The sequence below is a fragment of the Diadema antillarum genome, unplaced genomic scaffold, assembly GCF_040938485.1.
Source record: "Diadema antillarum isolate AM-2024a unplaced genomic scaffold, OU_Dant_1.0 scf00000057, whole genome shotgun sequence".
NCBI lineage: Eukaryota > Metazoa > Echinodermata > Echinoidea > Diadematoida > Diadematidae > Diadema > Diadema antillarum.
Window position 1 is genome coordinate 1,100,331 of NW_027270946.1, and position 24,777 is coordinate 1,125,107.

The following is a 24,777-nucleotide window of genomic DNA, read 5'->3' on the forward strand; positions in this document are numbered from 1 at the left end:
AGTCAAAACCACTGTCTTTTTCAAATTCTTTGTTTGGGAGAGTTTTTGTGTAGCATCTATTCTTGACAAAAATTATCACCAAAATGCTTTTTGGACCAAAATAATTTAAGCAAATCCGCATTTAAGTCTACGTTCGATTCATCTTAACGATTTTATGATAAAAGAAATCTTATCACAAACGTATCGAGCGACTCCGTGAAACATGTTACTAACTGCAGCTACATTAGTCTACTACTTTAAGCATGTATGTTCTATGAATAACCACAGAGAACTATAGAAACATATCCATAAGTAGTTATCATAAGCTGAAAAATTACATACTTGAACTTGGTGAAAACACGAACTATAGAGCGCAGTGACTCTTGATAATGATAATTTCACAAACAGATTACTCCAAATAATTATGAGGTTTTTTGTTTCAATCACCAAAGAAACGATATAAATATGGGTTTTTAAAATGTACAGCATTTCAAAAAAAAGAAAGAAAAGAGAGGAAAACAGCAACTTCGACACAGCGGTTGCTAAGCTATAAATTGCATACACAATTCTGTCGCCCAAAATACGAAATTGAAAGATTAATCTTGCACAACATGGACAAGTTGCAAACTGCCGTTAAAGAGGAGATACCGAGAGTATTGTAAATTTTCAGAGGGAGAGCCACGCAACTTCTACACTGAGATAAACAGACAGGAGATGTATGCATTCCACAGAAGATTATGCCAAATTTCTACACAAAGTAAATCAAGGGAATCATTTTTCAGTCCAACAGATCCATTTTACATGGTAGAAATATGATGAACAAGGAAATAACATAGCGCAGTGCAAGATTTAGTTCGTATGCATTTAGTATTCATATATGATTATGCAACTATGTTTCTACAGTATACCATCGCATCAGAAGTAAAATCCAATGAGGTCTTTTCTTCTTTTGGAAAACGTGATTTTGGAAAATTCTCTCTCTCTCAAAAAACCAACGAAGTGAACGTAGTAATTATAACGTCAGTTAATGGTTGTGAACGAGCATTTCCATATACCTGCCTGCGTTTTTACATTCACGCTTGAACTGATGCACGATGGTGAGACGACGAATTAACATAACGACTCATGCGCAGTGCGATGCATGCTGGGATAGCGACTTATTAACAATGGTGAGATGGCGCTAAGCATTTACATTCGAAATAAATAAAAGCAAACAACTTGACATGAATGAACTCTTCATTATAATCAAAGGCAATCTGTCTGATCACAGCTCATAATCAATATTTGAATCTGACTTTGATGATGGAGTGTTCTATTGCGATGAATAATATTTTCCTGTGCTGCTGTACAACAGATCATCATATCAAACTCGCACGTACTGCTGTCACTTGTGAATTTTTTAGTTGCCGCAGAGTCTCTTCTGAATGAAAAAAGAAAACAATGTCATTCGGCAAAATCGATAACAAAGATGAAGGCACTCTGTATTGTAAATGGATTTAACCATCTCTTTTTAAGGTATAACACAGGGACTATTGATACATGACTGACTTTAATGTTCACACATTGCATGACGCATCAGTAATCAAAATATCGCTGCTGCAACACCCATAACTACCACTACCTACTCCTGTTGAACACACATTTACAGATCATCACTTTCGGCTAATGATGATGTTGGCGACATGGTGCTGTGCCTCGGGGAGTCGGCATTGAACGCCTTTGGCTTGGGGTTGAAGTCGTTGTAGCCACCGCCGAATTTATGTGATCTTGAAGGGACCTGACCATGAGTGCCCGTACCTTGATCTGAGTTCACTGAGGCTGGCGAACCAGGGGTGTTGTCAAACGATGCACGCGAACCCCATCCCCTTGCTTTCACGTTGAAGTCCTTATAATTGGCCTTAGGCAGCTGTGCACCTGCTTTGACGGAGACCACATCCTTGTTAATCGGGACTGGGCCTTTTGGCCGGTCAACACCTGCACCGAAACCTGGTTTGGTAGCTACCTTTGGCGTTATGTTGGTCTTCGCCAAAGCTGCGGGTGGCGTAGACTTGGGTTGTATGAGCGGCGGTATCTTGATTTCTTTAGGCGGGAAAGCCCGTGCCACCGAGCCGACCGGAGACTCTGCTGCCGCTTCCCATGGAGTCAGCTTTTTCGTAGGTGTGGCGGAACTTTGAAGGTTGATCTCAATAGACGCAGCGTTGGGGCCAGGCGGTTTCTTGAAAGCCTTTGGCTTTGGATGCTTCGCAGTGCTTTCGTCGAGAACGAACTGTTCTGCTCTTAACCTTCGCTTTTCAAACATCGACGCGGCTTTCCCAGATTGTGACTTCAGGTCTTCGGCAAGCAGCAAGCACTGCTTGGGCGTGACCACGTTGTGCTCACACTTCTCCTTGCTTTTCAGCTTCACGTTGAAATTTGTCGGCTCTACTCTGATACGCTGGGTGAAGCCTTCTGGAGGAGGGGGCGGGGCGACGGGGATCCCCCCTGCTCCAATGACTGGTGGTGGTGGAGCGGTCTTGATGGTGATGACTGCAGCTTTTGACTCGGATTCCGAGGAATCGTCAAAGTCATCTTCTGAATCATGCTGGCCAATAGCTTCTATCGTGTACCTGGCACTTCGCTTCCGACGCTTGGCGAACATCCGGGCCCCCTTGGCTTGCTTGTTTTTGGGAAACATGAGCAGATCTGCGATTGTTTTACATGCTCGCCTCTTCTCGACGACCGAAATTTCTGGTTCTTCTGTGACTCGACCAGCTGGCTCTGAAAACGGTCGCTGCAGTCGTTCTGTGAAATCAATTGAGATTAAGACGCAGTTTTCTTTAATTTCTTTGTCATCAGAACGACTTGCCCTTGCTCTGAACATAAGACATGCTAGGGCATTTGTGTGGTAGAACGTTTAACGCCACAATAAGACTGGTTCTCCAAGTGTATTCAATTACAGATATATTTACCTTAAAATATAGAAAGACCACTTTGTGGTTCATCTGTCCTTTCATGTTACATCTCAGAGTCTCAGGTGATTTGTAGTTTGTCGTGAACAACCGTTCTTATAAAAATATCTATAGACTTTTGAGTAAATGAGTACCAAAACTACGACCGATTATGTAATTTTCAAACGAAGATATCTCCCAACAGTTGTCATCTCCGATGCTCAAATTTTAGAAAATCATTTTTTCATACAGCTCATCCCAACTTTTTTCTTTAAGTCCATATGCACTGTACACCATTTTTAATCCAGCTATTATTGGATGTTGTCTTTCTTCACCCTCGTGACATTGTGTATAACTGTAGCATATGGAAAAGTAACGGCTACGTCTCGTAACTCAAACCAGCAAATGATTTAACGTCAGCACTGAATTAAGAGTAGATATCATCCTTTAATATATAAGAAATAGAGTGTTAAGAAGGATGAGATATTTTATGAAAACTTAGAAAGTTTCGGCATCTTAAATTACAGATATTTGGTTTTTTCCCCTATGATAGCTCATACGGGCTGTGAGTTTTCTTCAGTTTGTCTCCCTCTGTACAAATCAAATTTGTAAGATTGCAACTGCTGGTTCCTTTCTCTTTTTTAATGTAGCTCAGCAGTTGCAATCTTACAAATTTTCTTTCAATAAGAGAGAGAGGGAGAATCAGAGAATATGAAGAAAACTCACACCCGATATCTTTACCCCTCTGCTTAATAACACTGAGTGCTCGTGAAACTTCTCTCCTCTGTCCGTCGTATCAAACATGTCAAATTATTCTAATTGTAATGATTTAGCAATGATGACTCTGGAACTGTTAAAGTAGCTGAAGGAATGACAAAAAGAGATGTCATTAGTTTGCAATGTGGAAATAAAATGGGGTATTTTTGGACGCTGACATTATTCCCCGCCCGATTTGAGTACATGGGTGTGACCATTATTTGTTTCATTAAAAAAAGGCGAAAGATACTACAATAGTCCATAACTTTTTTTTTCTCAAATTTGAACGACACCTTTCTTGCTTTGTTTGCTTGACTTTGCTCGTTTATTGAAACCAACAGTAATTATTAAATAACTTTCCCTACAAGAAAAAAAGCGACTTTTGTTTGTTTGTTTGTTTGTTTGAAATTTTTTTTTTACCGGAAACACAATCTCGCTCACCATCGTGGGCTAGGCTTCTGAGGATTATGCTTGGATCATCCAGAAGGCTTATCGGCTTCCTCTCCTCTTCCAGCTCTGGGACCAGCTTCTTCGATGTCACTGGCGATTCTGGCGGGACGCCGCTATCCACGGACATGCCGCTCGGTGACTGTGGCGGACTTCCGTAATCGACCTGGCAATGGGGGAAAAACGCAAACCTGTTTTAATTACCCTGCATACTCCCTCTGAGACAAGCCCTATGACACAAACGATCATGGTGTTACAACGACGCGCAGACGTCAATGCAGGGACTCGATCACCAAGATACCAACGCACCTATTTCTTCGACAAATAGAGATGACGAGGCTTTAAGTTTCCCGTCGTATGATCGTTATCAGAAATATCGACTTTCAATAAAAAAAAGAAAGAAAACCCTTTCCTGTAAAATCACAGAATAAAATGGAAAAGCAAAATTACTCACACATACCAGTGCCGCCATTCAATGGCACCAGAATATCTCAGTAAGTTCTTGGTAAGGTACGCTCCCTCTCGTAATCTAAGATCAACTCAGAAAAATCTTCTCCAATGTCCTGCTATCACAACAAAGTTTTATGGAGAGCGATCTTTTGCTCATGCTGCTCCCACACTGTGGAACGCTGTTCCACATTACATAAAAGAAGCCCCCACAGTGTTGTAAGACATTTCTGTTTAAAAAGTATTATGAATGAGTTTGGTTTGTATCTATGATACATACATTGGACACTACATTTCTTCTTTTTACTTTCATCCCTCTCCCTTAAAGCGCATAGAGACACTACGGTAGTGATTATGCGCTATACAAGCATTGTGTTATATGATACTTTTACCAGGTATCGGGGATTTAATGCTGTGCCCCATAGCCTGCTTCACACTACTAGTAAGCGTTTCTGTCATGATGCCAAACGAATGTGGGGTGGTGGTGTTCACTTTGTACAGGAATTATATACATTTCTCTCGGTAAAACCGTTATTATGTCTCTCCTCTTGGTAGTTTTATGTGTCTTAGTCAGGATCAATGATAAAATCGACTATCTTCTTTCGTGATAGGTAATTGGATTAAAAAAAGATCGCAGAGATTGCTACTGTGATAGTTTAAAGCAGTAAAACTTTATAGGAAAGCTTTGACAGGAAAAGCAGTAAAACATTTAGAAAACCCCTGAAAAGCTGAAGATTTCAACAATTCGCATCATACTCTTTTCTTCCCCACAACATTGCACATGCTCCTGTATTTCATCGGAACCACTCCGACTGCTTTTGTTATTCTTTTTACAATCTACCGGATGTGATTTATACTGTATTGTCATCGATTTAAAAGGGATCTGATTTTGTTGTTGTTGCTGTTGTTGTTGTTGTTGTTGCTGTTGTTGTTGTTGTTGTTATTGCTTAATTAGAGTTAAGTAAGACTGAAGGCATACCTGATTGTGCTGGTCGGGTACGGCGAAAGTGATGGTGAGCTCTCGGCCAACAGTGTTCTTTCCGGTAGGCTTCTGCCCTCCCGCCTGAAGCTTCACCGGCTCGAACTTGGGCTGCTTCTCGGCGAATGGGGTCCTGGTCTGGCCGGGTCGCGTTCCCTTCTTCGGAGGCTCCGGTTTGTGATGGAAGATGGCAAAGTCCTGAGACGGACCAGGAGCTTTGTAGCGGGGGTTCGACGTCGGTTTGGGCATTTCGAACTTTGCCTTGTGCTGCTGCGGTGGTTGGTAGGCCGGTCTGGGTGGCTGAAACATGGTCTGCTGCTGCGGTTGGGCCCTCTGTGGTTGCTGGTAGACCGGCTGTTGTCTCTGGGCCTGCTGAAGTGGTTGGCGATGTTGTTGCTGTTGCTGGGATTCCGGCTGCCACACGCCGGGTTTCGGGGAGGGCTTGAAGGTGATTGTCGCAGGTTGACCAACGGTCACTATAATCATGTAAGAAGCAATACGAATTCAATATCGACAAAATCAACAAATTTGTGGAATAGAAGCAACAACACATCAATCGACAAGGGTAACATGCTCCACCTGCACTTCAGGTAGTAGTGGTGCTGACGCTGCAGTACACGTGTGCTCCAGCGCTTCAAAGTAATTTTGCATTTAGTTTTTCAAAATTAAACTCAACCTATTTACTTCCAGTCTGTCAACAAATCAAACAAAATTAAAAAAAAAGTGGGGAAAGGAGGGTCGTTATGATAATTTAAGACATGGCAACATTCCTTTTAAACGTTATTGTAAATGACCTGAGGTCATCACTGAGACAGACACCGAACAAACAACTAATTACGAGTGGAATTACAAGAAAGAGGACAAGTTTGTTTTCACTCTTTATAAAAAGGAACAACAACAGCAATCATATATCATGTGGGTGTTTTATGAAACCGTCGTGAAAATTTGAACAGAATTTGATGAATATTCGGGAGATATGATTTTCAAAGATTTGATACATTCACTCAAAATTCTGAAATTGCCCTAACAAGTCGGCAGATATACAGCATCATAAATGCAATCTGCTCTACTATATGTGCTTACAAATCTGCAATAATGCATTTCGTACAGAAAAACATAAAATCTAACTAAGTACTAGTAATAAAAATGTTCATTGACAGATAGAAACATAGAATAGTTTTGATTGGGAGAGGATTCAGGCTTAATTTTTTTACATGATAATTAGAAACAATTTACTTGAAATATAAGAGAACACACAATTCTAAGAGGAATTCAAAGCTTCAAATGAAATTCCTCTTAGAATTGTATGTCCTTTTATATTTCACATAAGTGGTTTTTAATTATCTCGCAAAAGATAACATCTGAAATTCCCATCTCCACCGAAACTATACCATCTCCTTAAGATTAGTTGGATCAACATGTCTGTGTACCTTCACACAAGAAAAGGTCTAATTTTGTGAAAATGTATGAAAAAGAGCTATGCGGAGGTGCATCCATGGCATTGCATATTTGCCAATTTATGAGGGCAGAATAGAAAAAAAAAATCTGAAATTTCATGAAATCGATGAAAGTCATATCTCTACAGATCATCTGTATCTAATAAAATCAAATATTTTGGTGAAAAGAGTGCTCTTTGAAATGATTCTTTCAAAGCCACGTCGGGCAAGCAATTCTTGTGCTGTTGAACGAATTACAGCGAACGAGCCTGAAGCGCCCTCGTTTTTGCTTTGTTTTGTTTTAGTTAAGTCTTTTTTTTGGGGGGGGGGGGAGGGGGGGTTGGTGGTTTTCCGTGGTTATGGAGAAAAGTGGAAACCTGCTCAAGTCTAATTATCATTAAGAGTGAGCACGAATATCCCAGTCTCTGTTTGAAGTAGTCAAACAGTCACAAACTGTCAATCAAATCATAGATTAAATTAGATTCTTTTAAGAAATCAAAAGCATGCAGAGCAATGTAACAATGTTGCTAATAGATAATAATACAGGGAGAAGAAAAAATAGTTCGTAAGTCGAAAGAGGGTGTGCAAAAGAATTCATTGTGTTTGGCAGTTTAGGCATAGTTAGGAAAGACCAGTCAAAGCTGAAAAGTTGTGACATAGCCCAATAGGGCAGAGAAAGGGAGGGAGAAAATCACTCAAACGGGTTTGGATTAAAATGCTCGCGCTGATATCCATTCTAAACATTTACTGTGGGAACGATCTGGCTATATGGCGTCTCACCGTTCCCTGGCATTTTAGGTTTGGATGGGTGCGTTTTCGTCAAGTCGCTTGTTCGCCGGCCGTGATCGACCTTGAGCGGGGGCGTGTGCTCGGTGTACATGCCGCTTTGACGCCGGACGGGGCCAACGAGCTCTCCGCGCTCCTTCGTGGTCTGCGACACGGTCTTCGGCTCCTCGCCGTCGATCGCCTCCGTCACCGTCTTGGTGATCGTCTCCTGCAGTCGTTCCCCGTCCTTTGTAGTCTTGATGCGCGTGGTCGTGGTTGTTACTTTGCGCATGGTCGCGTTCGATGAAACGCTCCCGTTTGAGCTGCGCCTGTCTATTGCGGCCGAGACAATTTAAGAGGGAAGAGATTCCATGTAATTAGAATCCCGAACGACTCTCAAACAACCAAAAATATCTGCCTTAAAAGACGCCCTCAATTGAGGGGAATCTGCATATCTTATTGCAAAATGGCGATGGCGACTGCTTATTTGACAAATTAGTTGTGCTTAAAATTAAGGGGGAAAAGTTATGTATAGATCACACAACTTTAAATCAACACAAAACTAATCATTATTTCTCGAAAGAACCACACGGTAGTGTGATCAGAATAGGTTGGAAATTATACAGCAACGTTGAGTGCCAGAGTAAGAAGTTTTCATGCATGAGACGAAGAAGAAAGATATTATATCAAAAACTCAGAATCAGCAAATGATAAAACCAAAAATTAGCATGCAACACAATAAAATCATCAAATGAAAGAAACACGCAGTAAATACACAGACACTCACGCACATATACACACACACCCACACACAGTTGTATTATTACAACATGTTTTTATTTCAGTGTACCAAGCATCGAATTATTGATTTAATCAATTTTTTCGTTTTTTTTTTTATTTTTCGTCATTTTTGTGACAATATTCATATTCACCCAGCTTTCTTCCGCTCATTTGGTCCTATACTAAGTATACTTCATTTCGTGAAATCCAGTTTGAATGTGTTACTCGTTGCTATGTCCGACAATTCCGGTAATATAAAACATACATGAAAAATTGTGAGCTCATGATATCATCACCTAGCTCATTTGAATATTTACAACTTTGTAACTTTGTGTTTTTTACTCAAATTGTATCTTGTCCGTGATGCAGGGTCCCTTGGCAGAGCAGTTCCGAGTGAGCTGAAAGGGCTACCCTGCTAAAAGAAAACTTAATAAATAAATAAATAAACAAGGACTGGTCAAGAAATGTTTTCCGAAAAAAGATATGTGACATTTCAAAATGTCACATCTTCCTTATTTCTTATTGGATTTTGTCATTTTTGGAACGTTCCGTAGGGACTTTTTTTTTCTCTTTCATCGAAGTTTATTCACTTTTTGGTATTGGTTTCCTCTTTAACTTGTCTGGATGATAACTCGATACACCAGACCTGAAACACACTATTTACCTCTGTTTATTATTTGCTTCTCCTGTCCGTTCGTCTGGGGATCCGGGTTACGAGGGTTGGCACTGCGAGAGGTTCTGAGTAAGAGAAAGATAGAAATAACAATCTCTAGCATGTGTACAGGTAAGGTATGTAGATGTATGTTTGTAGTATGTCTCTTAGCACCTGTATTAATGACAACTGAAAATACATCTTGTACGTATTTACATGCAAACGTCATTTTACATGGACAGAAAAAGAAAACTATTTGAATATTCCTGCAACAGCCATTGATAGCAGTGGTAATGAACTCTGTAAGGTCACTTGGAAAAAGAGAAATATCTTGTTTGTTATTTCCTTTGGAACGGAACACTGATAATTGTATTCGAGAGAAAAAAATGTTAAACACCACGTCGCATTCATCATTAAAGAAAGGAAAAGGCTAAAGAGAGAGAAAAAGAGCGAAATGGAAAGGGAAAGATTTTCAGAATGCTCCCTTCCTTGGTTTAACATCAGCAAGAGCAATTATTTTCGTTTGATATAACATTCCCGAAAGGGTTAATTAGCCAATTAGATAGATTATATAGCATCATTAGTAAAGAATCATTCAATTCCAATTTTCATTCGATCAACCGTCTAGTCCATTCGCTTAAAAAAGCACCACAGTTGTAGATCAAACGATTTGCGAAAATCAACAACGTCAGACCATTAAACGCTCCCAACCAAGCATTCAGAAAGGATCATTGCGTGATGACCTATATATTGATGCCACAGGTGAATATTGTCGGTATTGATTTCATTCTAACCTTGAAGTCATCATTTGCCATTTTGCTGATGAAACAAAAATCCAGCAATATTGATTCAAAATGGTTCTAACATGACCGTGAAGGGGTAGAAACAACAAACGTACAAATTTGAACCATAATCGATGTAAGTATTGTTAAATATACAAGTTGTGAACAATAGCTATAATAAAGGTGTTTCCAGACTAATCCATCAACAGTTATGGTTTAATGTGAAAAACAGTGATATCTCCTTTATATTTTAGGCTTTATTGCAAATATATATATATATATATATGGTAGGGTGTTTTGTGATACAACTGACCTACACGTATGCATCAAATGTGATATCCTGAACATTTTTTAAATCACTGCTCCCAATGGTAAACAGGACCTTTAAGGAAGAAGAAAAGACGAACAACTAGCCAAGCCACGACAATGAGAACATTGTGTAGGCGTTTATTTTACACTTGTATGAGATTCGCATGGAAGTTGGATGGGTGACAGTTAATTGAACCTATTCTAATCTCTCAGGCTGTAATGCGTCATTTTCAAAGCCTTTGCAAATAAGGTGTGGATGTATTTTTTTCTTTAATTAGTTTATTTTAGTAATCCAGCGATCATCTATTTTGTCATGGTCGGAGTCATCGCTTTGACATGCGCAATTACAATTAAGTTAGAGGAGTATTTTGATTCGTTTTGGCACGTTGCAATTTTATGCACAGGATAACACAGTCACTTTTGTCATTCCTGACGTGTATGACTTTTTTTCATTCTCTCACTTCTCAGTTTTTCAAAGTATCTTGATCACGTGACAGTGTGAGGTCATCTATTTTGTATCAAGAGATCACAACAAAGGTATATCTCTTTGATATAAGAATATAAATCCGTAGCATGTTGTTGATTTGTCGTACACGTCAGACATAAATGGTTGTCCCTGATTGGCAGATGGGTACGGAGATCTAAGTGTTATCTAATTTCTGACTTTCTATGGATAACCTTTGGCAGGGAGAGTCTCACCGAGTGTGCGTACACAAATGATCTCGTACGTTAACTGGCAAATTAGAAAAAAGAACATACTTTGCGGAGCTCCGCGGAATATTTATGCGTGTGACTAAGTGGTTCATAGCTATTTGCTCTTTCAAGTTCATATCGAATCCCATGTTTTCGAGACCACCGCAGGGGAAAGGCTTAACATTATTTTTGCAATTGGATTACCATCATGATACATTACCTGACAATCTCGAGGTCCAGGGCGTCGTCGGCATCGTCGATGTAGGCCATGGCCACGTCACGTGCGGCGTTCCGGACCGTCTTGCCGTTGATTGACAGGACTCGGTCCCCTTCCCGTAGGTCCGCATAGTCAGCCTTGCTCCTCTTTCGAATCTGTGTATAGAATAAATGGCAAGGAGGGAGATAGCTTTCATTAGTCCACCGTTGGTGGCGTAACTTCTTCTAGCAGGAGCCTGTACTGTTTTTGGAACACAACGGAATCAACATTAGAGGTTATTCTAAGGATCACCACGGAACACTATTCGGAACATTTGGGATGGAAATCTGAGAAGATTTTTCTCATGGACATTCGCATCTGCTCCCGTGTGGATGGAAACAAGAAACACTGCCCATGCATAGAGAGTCCTAAAGCTTTGTTTTTGATATGTTATGTTTTTTTCTTAAAGCCCGCTTGGACAAGGAAAACTCTGTCATTCTATGCTGGCCTGACAAATACTATCCTTTCTTCAAGTTAATTATCTACTTGAGATCAACTTTGTTTACAACAAACAAACAAACAACAACGACAATAAGCAACAGGGAATGCCTGCTGACATGTTCAAACTTTATAGATACGTTCATAATAAACGTATCAACTAATATATTAACAACTTCTCCGAGGCTCGTTCAACATAGAAAAAGCATACACACAAACTGGATTGGAATTATTGCATTAGTCCATTAAGTATATGCGGGTAAGTGGGATATAGCTTGTTACGATGTCTTCAAAAGAAAAATATCTTCAAATGTGATTATAAAAATCATTCAGCCTATAAATGAAATATGGCGAGAACAATGTGGGAGACTTGTGAATATGACATTTTGGCTAGTTTCCGATATTCGTCCCTGTAATGTTACAGTCAAATACAATTAGATGGAATATGTGAATCCATTCACAAGAAGGGCAGTGTTTGCTTTTACAGTAAGTAGTCTCTCATCACAGGATAGCTGAATTACAAGCTTCGCATCATTATTATTGACAGATCTGAATGAGAGAAACACAGCAAAGGAACTCGCTGTCTCATAGGTACCCTTCCAAGTGACTCTCATCAGCCATCTTGGTTACTTCGTTACATCGCAAGGGGGCCAACGATTCGGGAGCATGCATTTCGCCCCCTCCCCCCCCCCCCCCCCCCCCCCCCAAAAAAAAAAAAAATCCTTCTGACAAATTGCAAACTGATGACGCGCCTGGCCCGCTCTGCGGCTTGGTTTTGGAGGAAGATGTACGAAAGGAAGGAATCAAATCTGTCATCCCTCCCACAACTTTGACTCTTCCGTTTTATTTTTTCGACGTAACAACTTTGGAGGAACAGTGTCGCTTGATGATGAACCATTACGTCCGATTGGCAGCTGAGGGGCGTGAATGTGTGTCGCTACCCCATCGGTCCGCCACGAAAGACGATCGCTGACGGACACAATAATGGCAAGTAATCTTTGTGCCTGTTATTGATGCAAGTTGCAAGCACGCTATCTCCTTATGACTTGAAGAGATGGTTTCAGAACGAAAGAAGAAGAAGGAAAAGGAAGAGGGAAGGGTGACGAGGATGAAGAGGAGGACGAGGAGGAGGAGAAGCTATTGATGACAACCACAGATACCAACTGAATTGTACGTTTGGACTGTAGAACACAATGCTATACAGAATGTAACTATAGAAACCAAGAAATAATAGAGTAAGGGAAGACAAAAAGAGGGAAGCATAACGTAAAAAATATAAGATAGATAGATAGATACAACAACGATATTGATTAGTAGGCCTACTACATGAATTAATAGAAATGTAGGTAGACAAACAGAGAGATAGATAGCTAGATAGATGGAAGGATTGATCGATGGATAGATCAGACATCGCTTTAAAGAACGATGGAAGGGAGCAGGGAGGTATCACCTCCCTGAAGTGAGGGAGCTTTTATCGAAGATCCACTGTGTTGAAAGCAAAGAAAAGGGTAGAATAAGACACTCTAGAGGCGGCAAGGCGCCAAAAGACGCATTGTTATTCTATTTGATGGCGATAAACAGACGAACTGACTTCACACGACCGTTCAGCTGGTGCTCAGGTGCGCGCCAGTTTGCCGCTCCAGGAGCGCGACAAACGTCGCAGTCACCGCCACGCCTGTTACTTCATCTCACGCTACGCCCTTCAAGATCTTTATCTACTTTCCGAAGTGTTCGAGAAATATTAGTTTGTTGAAATAGGGGAAAAAAGAATATTCCTTATTAAATATCTCCGCTACATTGTCATATCTAATGTACGTCAGTGGAGAGAACATTATATTTGACACGCCAAGGGCATAAATCGGGTTAAGATAAAGCTAAATGTTAAGTTCTGACCTAAATCTTGAATGCAACGGTTCCTTTGGCATGTCGCCATTGTATAATGGAGTCTTGTGTTTTGTCATTGTTCGTTCGTTCGACATTTTGTAAAGCACATTGCAGGTAGCAGGTGGTACATAGCAGTTATTTTCATGGCCATCAATTAATCCCGTTATCATCATTGGGTAACCAAGGAGATATCACCTCCTTTGGATAACTCTTTGTCTTTGAATGTACGTACGTAGTTGATTTGCTTTTACTTCTGTTAAGGGACCACGCTCCCTTGGGCGCTGCAAGTGACAACGCTGCCGCAGGTTGTCTGCGAGAATTATGGTTGAATCCGAAAGTTGAAACGGTCGAGGACTGTTGTGCTAGTTGTCACTTTCTGTCCCTTTTTATTCTTGTTGTTTTTAAACGTCAGCATGTTGATACCTGTTTCGTCTGATTGAGCACAACATTCTCCTAACCATGTTGAATGGGCATTTGTACTTCGCGTAGGGTTCCTTCTTTCTCCTTGATTAACTGGGTGCCATTGGCTCCACGCCGATTGTCACTTATTTTGAGCGCCATCAAGGTTCATTCGCGCATAAGAGCTAAACGAGAAAATAAAAATAAAAATAGCGAATTGGGATTAGATTATCACATGATATGGATCAAATATTCATCGGTCCACTCACGGAAAGAAGAAATTAGGCAGTTGCCTTGCGTTGGCAAAAAAAAAAGGAAAGAAAAAAGCAATCCTATTTCAAGCCCCTCTCTGAGATGAAAGGGTGACAGGAGCGACACAAGCGTATCTCATGATCGGCGAAGGTGAGGGACTCCAGGGGTAGAGGGTTGGGGTTGTTTCACAGGGGTGAGGAAGTACTTCCCCCCCCCCCCCCTTTCTAGAGAGTAAGTGTGTGCGAGTTTGGGGTGAGTTCTTGGGTGTTACTTTTAAGGGTATATATTTCAGAGAGGAGGAGGAGGGGGGGCTCCGATGCCAGCAAACATAGACACTTAAAAAGCTACATTCGTCAAAAAGCAGCATCGTGACTCAAGTTGGATGGATATAGCAGGCGAAATAAAAAACATCCGGGCCTCAAGCGACACTGTTAACACTACCCCCCCTCCCCCATAAAAAAAAACAAAAAAAACGAGAAAGGAATCGAACAAGAATTGCGTGTAATTTTATTTCATGTCACCCCATTTATGCAAGTTTCGACTGACCTTCCTTGTCAAATCTCTGAACGCAAATCACTATTTCTCTTATTTCGCCGTCATTTACCTCAAATATCAAAGGTGAAAATATAAACACACTCGTGCATTATTTCAATACCTCCCTACACAATCATGTGTGATGGAATACAGTCAGTGCGTAAAAGTTGCCGCTGTGTGACAACACTGACCCATTTGCGTAAGCACCTGTCTACTATTTCAACCCATGGTATAAAATAATGAATGAAATTTAGGAGTTGATCACATTTTTCTCCTTTGTATGACATCAAAGTTAAGCGGATGGGTTATTTAACTGTTCAAGGGGGTGTTTCATAAAGCTGTTCGTAAAGTTACGAATGACATACGAGCGACTGGTGATCAGTTCTTTTGCTGAATTGTGGAAATTCTGATAAGTATAGCACATCAGAACTGATCACCAGTCGCTCGTAAGTTGTTCGTAACTTTACGAACAGCTTTATGAAACACCCCAGCTCCTGTAAACGTGATAAAGAAGAAAGAACATAATTGTTACTGACAATTGTAGGAAGTGCCCTGTGACCCATTCTGGAAAAAAAGACACTACAGTGAAATAAATCAAAATAAACTAATTTTCCTTCAACTTTACCCTTGGGAGTTGCCACTCATGTTGACTTTAAAAAAAAGATAAAGATTGTTGGCGTGTCCATAAACGTTGGTGGTTAACGACCCTCCGTCATTTGGCCGAGATCTGACTAGGGTCATTACCATATAGGCAACCTTCATGATGATGTGCTCTTGTGTTACTGGCATCCTCAAAGCGATGCTGGTGTGAGGGTTTATCCCGTTGTACAATGATGACGCTTTAACCGTAAGTTCTGAGGATCATGCCATATCATATCATATCATAACATAGCTCTGTCAAAATCGCATGCAGACAAGCAGACAATATAGGTCTCCTGAGTTGACCCCAAAGTTCCCATGGTTTCCAAAGAGGTGATTGCACTTATCGTAAGCGAATGATTAATTCGTCCATAATGACGTCATCTGGATATTCATTCCCGACTGCAAGGAGATTGATATTAGCCAAAGGTTTGCACTGTCCATTATACTCACATAGGAGTTAGTCTCACTCCATGATCCATCATTAATTTTACTCCGAAAAGTCTGCACACCTTCATTTGTCATTTTTATGATGACACCAACAGGAGATCAACGGAAAAAATGGAAGACATTCATTGCGCTTCCGGATGCAATATTCATGTCACTCACAGATTGCGAGAGTTACAGTGCCAAGAAACATGGTCAAAGCAAGGAATTTAAGCCCTTCTGTGATGATGATGTTGAGGGATGAATCTACCCTGATAGATTTAGTGTCAGTTGAAAGTCATGTTTATGCGTCCTCTGCAGAATAAGGTTGCAGCTTTTGAGTTGTCATGCACGTCTTTCCTTTTATCTGACAGTCTTAATCACGAAAGTCCGCTTCGACATCAAAGAAACTTTCGTGAGCCTTTCCCTTGGCGCCTTTTTTTCTTCACTTTTTGCATGTTTCCATATTATAAGTTTTTCCCCAAGTGGAAAAGTCAATGAAACTGGTGCTCAGTCCTTAAACTCAGTCCCTTGGCAAGCGAAGCGCTTAGTCACCTCTCTACTCTATCCATCCACAAAAGAATGAGAACACTAAGCTGTGATAAAATGATGCAATCATTATAGACTACATAGTGATTGAATGCCTCAGAAGAAATGTGTATCACCCTTTTGATAAATAAAGAAAAGACATTACGTATTAGAAATAAGAGATCTTTGTCTTGCGCCTTCTCAAATGTGTTTGATTCAGCAGAGCTGATGTGGTTGACTAACTGACTGATTGATAATCGTTTGAAACCTTATTTGGCTGATTATTTATCTGCTCTGCATTTTCGACATTGAACAAGTTGAATCGATACAATCGACTTCGTGAAAGTCATATATCAATATCCATGAAGACACGCTAAAAAAAACGCTCAGAAGTGCTGCGTAACATCTAACTTAATTAGAAACTTAATTAGACAACACACTTCAAAGCTGGTGGTAAGAAGCATGAAGGTCGTTTCTTAATCAACCTTTCTCGAAAACCTATTCACACCTCTTACGACGTAATTATCGCACTCGCGTGCAACCTAACCGCAGCCCTATTCAGCACTAATTACCTAAACTTAGTTTTAAAAATTTGCGCAGCGCTTCCTTATTTTCACTGCTTCCAGCTCGTCTCATGAGCGCCGAAACGCTGATCCTACCGTTATTTTCAATCGTTCACGATGCACAGTGAGTTCAGAATATATCAGAATACTAGACCAGTGAAAGCTAAAAGAACTACAATATGGAATACATGGAATTCAAGCAGTTAAATAATTCGTCTTCGTGGCATGGCGTTTCTGATGCAGAAGTCGCGGGAGAAAGCTACAACTTTTAAACGGAGTAAAAAAAAAAAAACGCCATTGTTTTTGCCTCCAACTTGAAGCCAGCACTTTAAGGGGAGAGATATGAGCTAAGATAACATGTTGCATGTTTGTTTGCGCCGCTGTTCAGGCAGCTGTCAGCAAGAACAACTCAAGATGAGAGAGTTCCTCTGTGGAAAAAAAATGAAATCGGAAGTTACCGTTTCTTGCTTCCTGTTTTGAAACACCGAGTTTAAACTTAGATGTAACTTCCACGGGCGTCTCCTTATGCAAATGCTCGATTAAAGGATGGTATTGTCGTATAGAAGGTTTGGTGGTCTTTTGATATGATATTACAATGGGACTTTCTCACGATTCAAGAGGAATCATTCGGCAAAGAGATGCGATTCCATTACGACCACAGAGGGATGAAATGTAATAGAAAACATCGATCCCTGAGTGTTTATAAGAGTTGGTGGGGGGGGGGGGGCGGTGGGGCGGAGATCCAACGGAAATTAGGAAAATATGGCTTTATTTTTTCTTTAATTCGTATTTCTTAACGCAATCAGTGCAGGCACATGGATTGCGGCGTTTCAGACACAATGATCTTCGAGTTCCAATAACAATACAAGGTATTGAAAGGCAAATTACGTTGTGAAGTCATACCATGCGAGTGATTTAACTTTGTAATAACCGTTACCACAACTGTCGGTTATGATCGGGTACAAGGAACATAGTTCGCCTCTCTTTCGTTCTAACATAATTATATCTCGTTTCAATATGACACGTCATTTCTGAATAGAAGTCATTCTCTAGAATGTGAAGAGTTTTATTGCAAAACGAGCTAACTCCATTCTTGATAGTTTGAGATATTTATGATTAAAGTTGCTAAAAAACAACGAAGATAATAAGAAATTACGTGATATTTTTAATCATAACTTCTTAAATATTCCATGTTATGTTACAAGTGAGGTATTACTGGAGAGTTGTTGTTGGTTTATTATTTTTTTTGCTCTATCTGATGATGGACTTACTTTGAAATGTTTGAAAATGGCGCTTAGCTCATTTTGCAATAAAACTCTTCATGTGTAACTCTTTAGCCACCTTCTGCATGTCCGCTTAGGTTTCCATAAAACTGTCATTTGAATAACAACGAAATTATTTTCGATCTGAATCTATTTTTTGCTTTGTTTCTCTTTCTGTATGTATGCGTGGGGGATAACTTACACCTATCATGTCTTTGCTTTTTGCATTTTAAAGTTGAATATTACAGTATTCTTTAAATCACTTTCTCTTTGCAGTTTTTTTTTTTTATCGAAGTCGCAGGTAGATCTCTTTCATTGTTCAGAATGTTGGTTGGTTTTCGAGTTTATGGTGTCGCAAAGAATCACACCTAATAGTCCTGGACGTATTAGGGCAATTACCTACCGAGGACAATTACCCGTGCACGGCTAAATACTGGTTAGTGATAAGGTTAGAGTAAAGATTATGGTTATCGGTTAGATTTATTGTTAAAGTTTGGGTTAGGATTAGGTTCAGGATTAGGATTAGGATTAGGGTAATTGTCCAGGGGGTAATCGCCTGAGAACCTGTAATCGTCGTCGTCGTCGTCGTCGTCGTTGATGTTGTTGTTGTTGTTCTTCTTCTTGCTCTCTTAAAGCATGAATTTCTTTGACCTTTTTTTTTTATATGACGTATGTCAGTGTCAAATTTCAGTAGCTTTCTATCCTTCCCAACTCGCTTCATTGTCTGTCGGAAGTTCAGATCCAGCTACCCCATTAACCCATGCGTATTTAGGTATATTCCTTTGACACAGTTCAAAGGGATTCCGATATTGCCCCCTCCTTACGATGTTTTAAAGTAAACTTCCATCAATCTTCATGGTTTCAACACACCCATATGTATAATGTTAGATTCATACTGGGCTAGCAGCACCTGTAAGTTAACTTGAAGGTAACTGAATGACCTCAACGAAGGAGAATCCGCAAGGCAGATAAAGGACCGTGTATATATGGACGCCTCAAATAGTTTGCTAACTCCCGAGTAAACCTTTAAATCTACCCAAAGCTCCTTCAACTTTCCCTCGTTTACGTGTTCCCTCTCAGCACATCCGTTCTTCCCAAAGATCCCAGCATATACACTCTGAGGTGGTTGCTTCCGACGAGGATGTAGAAGATCACGTGACAAAATGGTTTGCGACAATGTTCTCCGCAAAGTCACACGCAATCGTGATTTTGTTTTATTCCTAAAAGCATAATGGTACGTGAAGACTAACATACATCGTACAAGGGACAAGCGCGGAAAAGGGGGATGCTCAGTCACGCGATATATTTAGGAATCCAATCTTATCAACAGTTGTATGCATCTGCTCAGGCAGTTGCCTGCTGCAACAAATTATGACAGTAGTGTTCGGTCATTGTTAGTTGTGAGAACGTGCACAGATGATCCGTCGCCTGGCGGAACCACTGATCTCACGTAAGAGATCAGTGCATGGGCGGCGGAACGTCTTGCAGAGCTCACATGGATAGCTTTCATGTTACGCATGTAGGACGCGCTATAGGGGAGAGTTGAGGGGCATGTTATCCAAAGGTGGCTCTGGATGCGTGATTGACAAGGACGGTGTTCGTTATCAACGCCATCGTTTTGACCTTGGTTGTGATGATGAATGATTAGGGGCCTGGAATCCAATCATATCACTGCCGATGAGAAAATGTTCAAGCACTAGCATTCAAGCATTCAAGCACATAACGATGGTGCCTGCATGCCGCTCGGTTTACCTGGCAATTCATACCTAGAAAAAAAAAATATAATATTTAAGCCGTTGTAAGGACAGGGATTCAACTGTTCGAATTTCATTTATAAAGTTTTCGATGTATTCACGTCTCTTGGCCTCACAGTGCCTGACAAGTCTTGTGAAGGGATTACTTACATTTTTCCCTCTTGCTTTCGTGTTTGCTGCGTCTTGTTCATGCTACCTTTCTATGACAATAACCTGTTTGCGAGTATACCTTTTCTTATCTACTTATCATTTTATTTGTACATCAATTTGTTTACATACTTATTCATTTAACTCTTTGTTTGTACTATATTAATCTATCTGTTAATCTATGTGTCCATTTAATTCATTTATTAATTGATTAATTTTTTTTTCATACACTCACTAATTCCTTCACTTATTCATTCAGTCAGAGTAGCCCGAAATGTAGTAGCTTAAATAAAGTTAATCAAAAAAATTCGCTGGCATTTATTTCGACACCCGTCAAGCCCACCTCTGCCTCCTTTGAATGTTATTTATAACAGGAGGTGTCTTTTTCGTTGCCTGTCTTTCCTTTGTTTCCGCGACGATGGTTATGGGGATAAGCTCCTTAAGTCAGGGTGAGTAAAAGGTGTGGTCTAACAACTTCCGACCTCGGTTTACCAACTGTACTCATAGGGTCTCACAACTGCGTCGTGCCAGCTGGCGGTTTTCTCTATTACGAACGAGACTTTTGATCAGTTGGCGCTACTTTACAAGACATTTTAAAGCTAAGCTGATGTCTTATATGCGGTAAATACGACCAGTAGCTTTACAAATGATAATTTGGAAATAATATTTTTGAGGGTGTTTTGAAGGGTGTTTTGAATTCTGATAAAAACTTGAATTGGTTGCAATTGAAGCTAACTTCGTTGAAGGTATCAAAATTGCACGTGGTGTTGTGATAGTATCTATCCCTCAGTGTTGATCAATTCAAATTGCAGATCGCATATGACAACATTCCTCAATTGCAATTCCTTTAACAGTCCATCGTACGTATCATTTGCAGCACTATACACTGATGCTCGATGTGTTATTATCTGGATCTTTGAACACTGCTGAACTACACCTGTCCTGCACACAGAAATAACATATTTCATGACTACAATATTCCTCAGTAGTGAAGGACATGGGGCACTACCAAAGAAGAAGAGGAAGAAAAGTTTGATGGGAAATAAAATGAAAATCGAGACCAATGTCTCATGAGTTTACTCGCTTGAATGACACTGATGACACATCGAACTAAATATAACTTTCCAGGGTTGTATGGTTGATTTCATTCTTTGGGGGATTAATAGATTCCGCTGTGACATCCATTTCTGGGTTGACTTCCTGCTGAAGTGAGCACAGGTCTTCACAAATTCAATGATTGTTATCCAAAAATATATCGTTTTACAACGAGTCCTGTTTCTGCAGTCACTAAGCCCCGCACCTAAAACAATCCTGCCTTGAAATCAGCAATCTATAATTTCAAAGCCATCTAATTCAGGCATCATCAGTTGTTGTGATGCTTAATTTAGCTGACTTTAGATAAAATTGATGATATCACGGAAGGTACTATCATACTTTTACACTATTATTTACACGGCTATGAAAAAGGAAGACTTCACTAGCTTTTGATTTTCTCGCTTAAATTCCTGTTCTGCAATAGCGTTGTAATAACGAAGTGACAATAAAATCAGGAAGAGATTGTAAATATGGAGGAAATTATTACATTAATCAAACGTATCTTTCTGAATTATAAATCCACCCTCATCCCTTGCGTTGGATTAAGCTGCAAATCCACGCAGCTTTACTGGGGGACAATTTTAAAGCGATATTTTGGGAGGATTAAATGTTCTTGAGGCTTTTTTTTCTCCAAATCTCTGTCTTTCTCTATGTCTATCTTTCTGATACATTGTACTGTCTATCTCTGAAAACTTTGCAGTCTGTCTACCTGAATTTATGTCGTTCTCTATCGATGTCTCTTCAGCTCACCCCCCCCCCTCCTTTTTTTAGTCCTCCACATCACGTAAGCTAAAGATCACAATCCATGGCGTCGCAACGATTCATCACGCAACGGATGAGCCCAAGATAATGTTGTCATGCTTAAGGAGTATTAAAGCGTGGTTTAGAATCCTTCCCACGTTATCAGCGTCCTCCCTCTGTGAGCACACACGGAGTCCGGGATTATACTTGACGCGATCTAATAATACAGGAACAGTGACAGCAACAGCGCTGCAGTCACATTGCTACATATAATTGGTTCATCATAAGCAGTTGGCTCTCGTATCTTAAAGGAAAAATTAGTTCTTGTTTCAGTCTGAGATTTTGGTGTTTTTTTTCTCAAAAGACGTATTAATGCTAATGGCTTCTAACATGTTTAAAGACAAGCAGTGAATGTTGAAGGCTTTGTGTTCTTTCACAGAAGGAATCTTATGGAAATACGTGTGACAAATAACTGATTTCTAGAAGGATTCTAACAACATTTCACCTTCTCTTAGTGGCTACATACAGGGCATACTCTTGCGTTTTTAATTAAGTAACAGTGAACAACCAATTGAACATTGCACTAAGGAAATTATATCTAGTGCACGAGTCATTAGGATGGCAACGCGGATGGCTAGATTTGTGATTCCAACTCGTCTCTGTTGACTCGCACATCCCTAAAGTTATTTCAACAAATCATCTAGATTTAATGATAAATCCTGCCTTTTTTTTCATGTGGGCATTTTGAATCATAACCTTTTATCATATCTATATGAAAATACATACATAAAGTCGTATAATGATACTAATGTACAATCATAAGTAGGCCTAAACTTCTTCTATTTTTTTTTTGGGGGGGTGGATGTTTGTGAAAAATAAATACGTGGATTTTTCAATGGAGACAAGATAGATGAGGTCATGTGTGATTCGTTAATAGGAGATCGGTCTGTAGTCTATGCTGATCTAAAAATACTACTTAGTATGTTGTGGTGAGAGGCGTCGGCTGGGGTATGTTCTACCGTGGCTTATACGGACTCCTGCTTAAAGAGAAACAATAATCTTCAAGCACAATCAAAATGGTATAGACTGTCAATTGATGAGGATATTACACAAGAACGGTATGGAATCCAGGAGTTTGTAAATAATTTGCCTCAATGCTTACTTTCCTCATCACAGTCACATTTTTTTTTTTATTCATATGCAGTAATAAGGTAATAATATCATAATCTCAAAAGTTCCACTGACTGTATACAAATCTTCATTAAAGTGAATTTTGTTTATTACAGTATTACATGATTTTAAAGATATCTTTTGTACAGGTACTAACAAATTGAAATATGGGGTAATGACATCATCACCGAATTTAGTGTCCATGTTCTAGTGTCCACAAAGATCAATGTTATTGTTCCGTATAATTAGATGCAAAGCTCTGAGATTTCAATGTTTTATTAGTTAATGTCCAATTTGAATCAATTCAACAATTCTCTTTATCGTATTCTCTTTCCGGAAGTCAGTTTGAACGAGGAAGCGGTGTGTTACTTTAAGAATCAACTGTTTGTCGAATTTTGTAAAAAGTCACTTTGCCCGACCAACAGCCATCGTATGTATTTAAGTCATGTGAATCACCCGACACCGTATGGTATCAATAGATTACTAAAAATATCACGCGTATACGTTAAACTTATCTATCTTATACCCACTTTATATGACACGAAAAGATGATGATTATATTAGATGTAGTAGGCCTATCATACTCGACGATTTGCGATGAAGAAACTTATTGTAGAATCTTTTCTGGGCGTTATTCAGAAAATATGATAATCTTTATATCTTCTTCATCACCTCTGGCATCGTCATTATCTATACATTCTGCTCTTGCTCCTTTTGTTCTGTTCTCTCTGTTCATTTATGTCGCATTCGTCACATTACCTACTTTATGTACAAGAAATCTTATGTACATGTATCTTTTTTTATCTCTTCTTTAATTTCTGTTACTGAATATAAGCACAACTAAGTATGTTGTGGTATAAAATACTGGAAGTCCTTTGAAACTGCTAGGACTACAGAAAAATGACTAACGCTGGAGCATTTCTACTTCCCCGAATCTTTAAAATTTGAAATTGTTTGCGTCAATGCCTGACGATACTTATTAATCTCTTTTTGTTGTTGTTGTTGTTGTTTACACAAGAAACTGTGGATGCTTTCCTTTATTATTCAACTTTCGTTAGCGCGCGTCCCTAATCAACATGTCGTCTGTATGAGAGATGGTCGCACACCCTCTGCCATAAACCTCACTCACCACCGATCGATACTGGAGCTGTCACCAAGACAGCGGACCGGAAGTGATGACAACATGTCAACTTAAGGACGCATGAGCACCAAGTAATTCAAAGAGTGTCACCTCCTGTTACTGGTCCACCCAGTTAAAGGATCCCATGCCTGTCTCATCGACTCATTGTCTTTATGCCACTCCTGCTCTTTTTTAGATTTGATTCACTCCCCTGTGTCAGAAGGAAAAAAAAAAACTGTTTACTGTTTGAACCATGTTGTCATCAGGTGCTGTTCAGCGTTATTACCCTTTGCTATTTTTTTTTTGTAATCTCTGGCGGGAGTGGGGGGGATAGATCATCACAAAAGTATGATTCAAATCCAATGGAAATTTCAGTCTAAATTTTGCAAACTCACTTTAATTTAAAAAAAAGCGGGAAAAAAGACACACAGGGAAAAACGGAATTTCCATGTCTTATGTTTTCAGCAATCATGTGTCCCCCTCTCCAAATCATTACGTGACATTTGACATCACAATGCAAAAGAAAATGAGCAAAATCTACCTGGTTGCCATATAGGAATATCTTAAGCTGAATTTGTCTCTTGTAGCTCCATGATTTGTCCACAGTTTAGACGTTT

General features: G+C 39.8%; 1 protein-coding gene across 1 annotated transcript in view; it reads right to left on the bottom strand.

The window, feature by feature from the left end:
- The window catches only part of LOC139715877 (uncharacterized), a 74,136-nt gene continuing 49,359 nt past the window's right edge, over positions 1-24,777 (bottom strand). Inside the window, exons 2-7 of the mRNA XM_071627426.1 lie at positions 11,173-11,324; positions 9,181-9,254; positions 7,752-8,069; positions 5,536-6,011; positions 4,104-4,275; positions 1-2,760 (exon numbers count right to left, since the gene is read on the bottom strand). Coding sequence (XP_071483527.1) covers positions 1,622-2,760; positions 4,104-4,275; positions 5,536-6,011; positions 7,752-8,069; positions 9,181-9,254; positions 11,173-11,324 — 2,331 coding nt within the window. The 3' untranslated portion in view covers positions 1-1,621. The remainder of the gene's footprint in view (positions 2,761-4,103; positions 4,276-5,535; positions 6,012-7,751; positions 8,070-9,180; positions 9,255-11,172; positions 11,325-24,777) is intronic.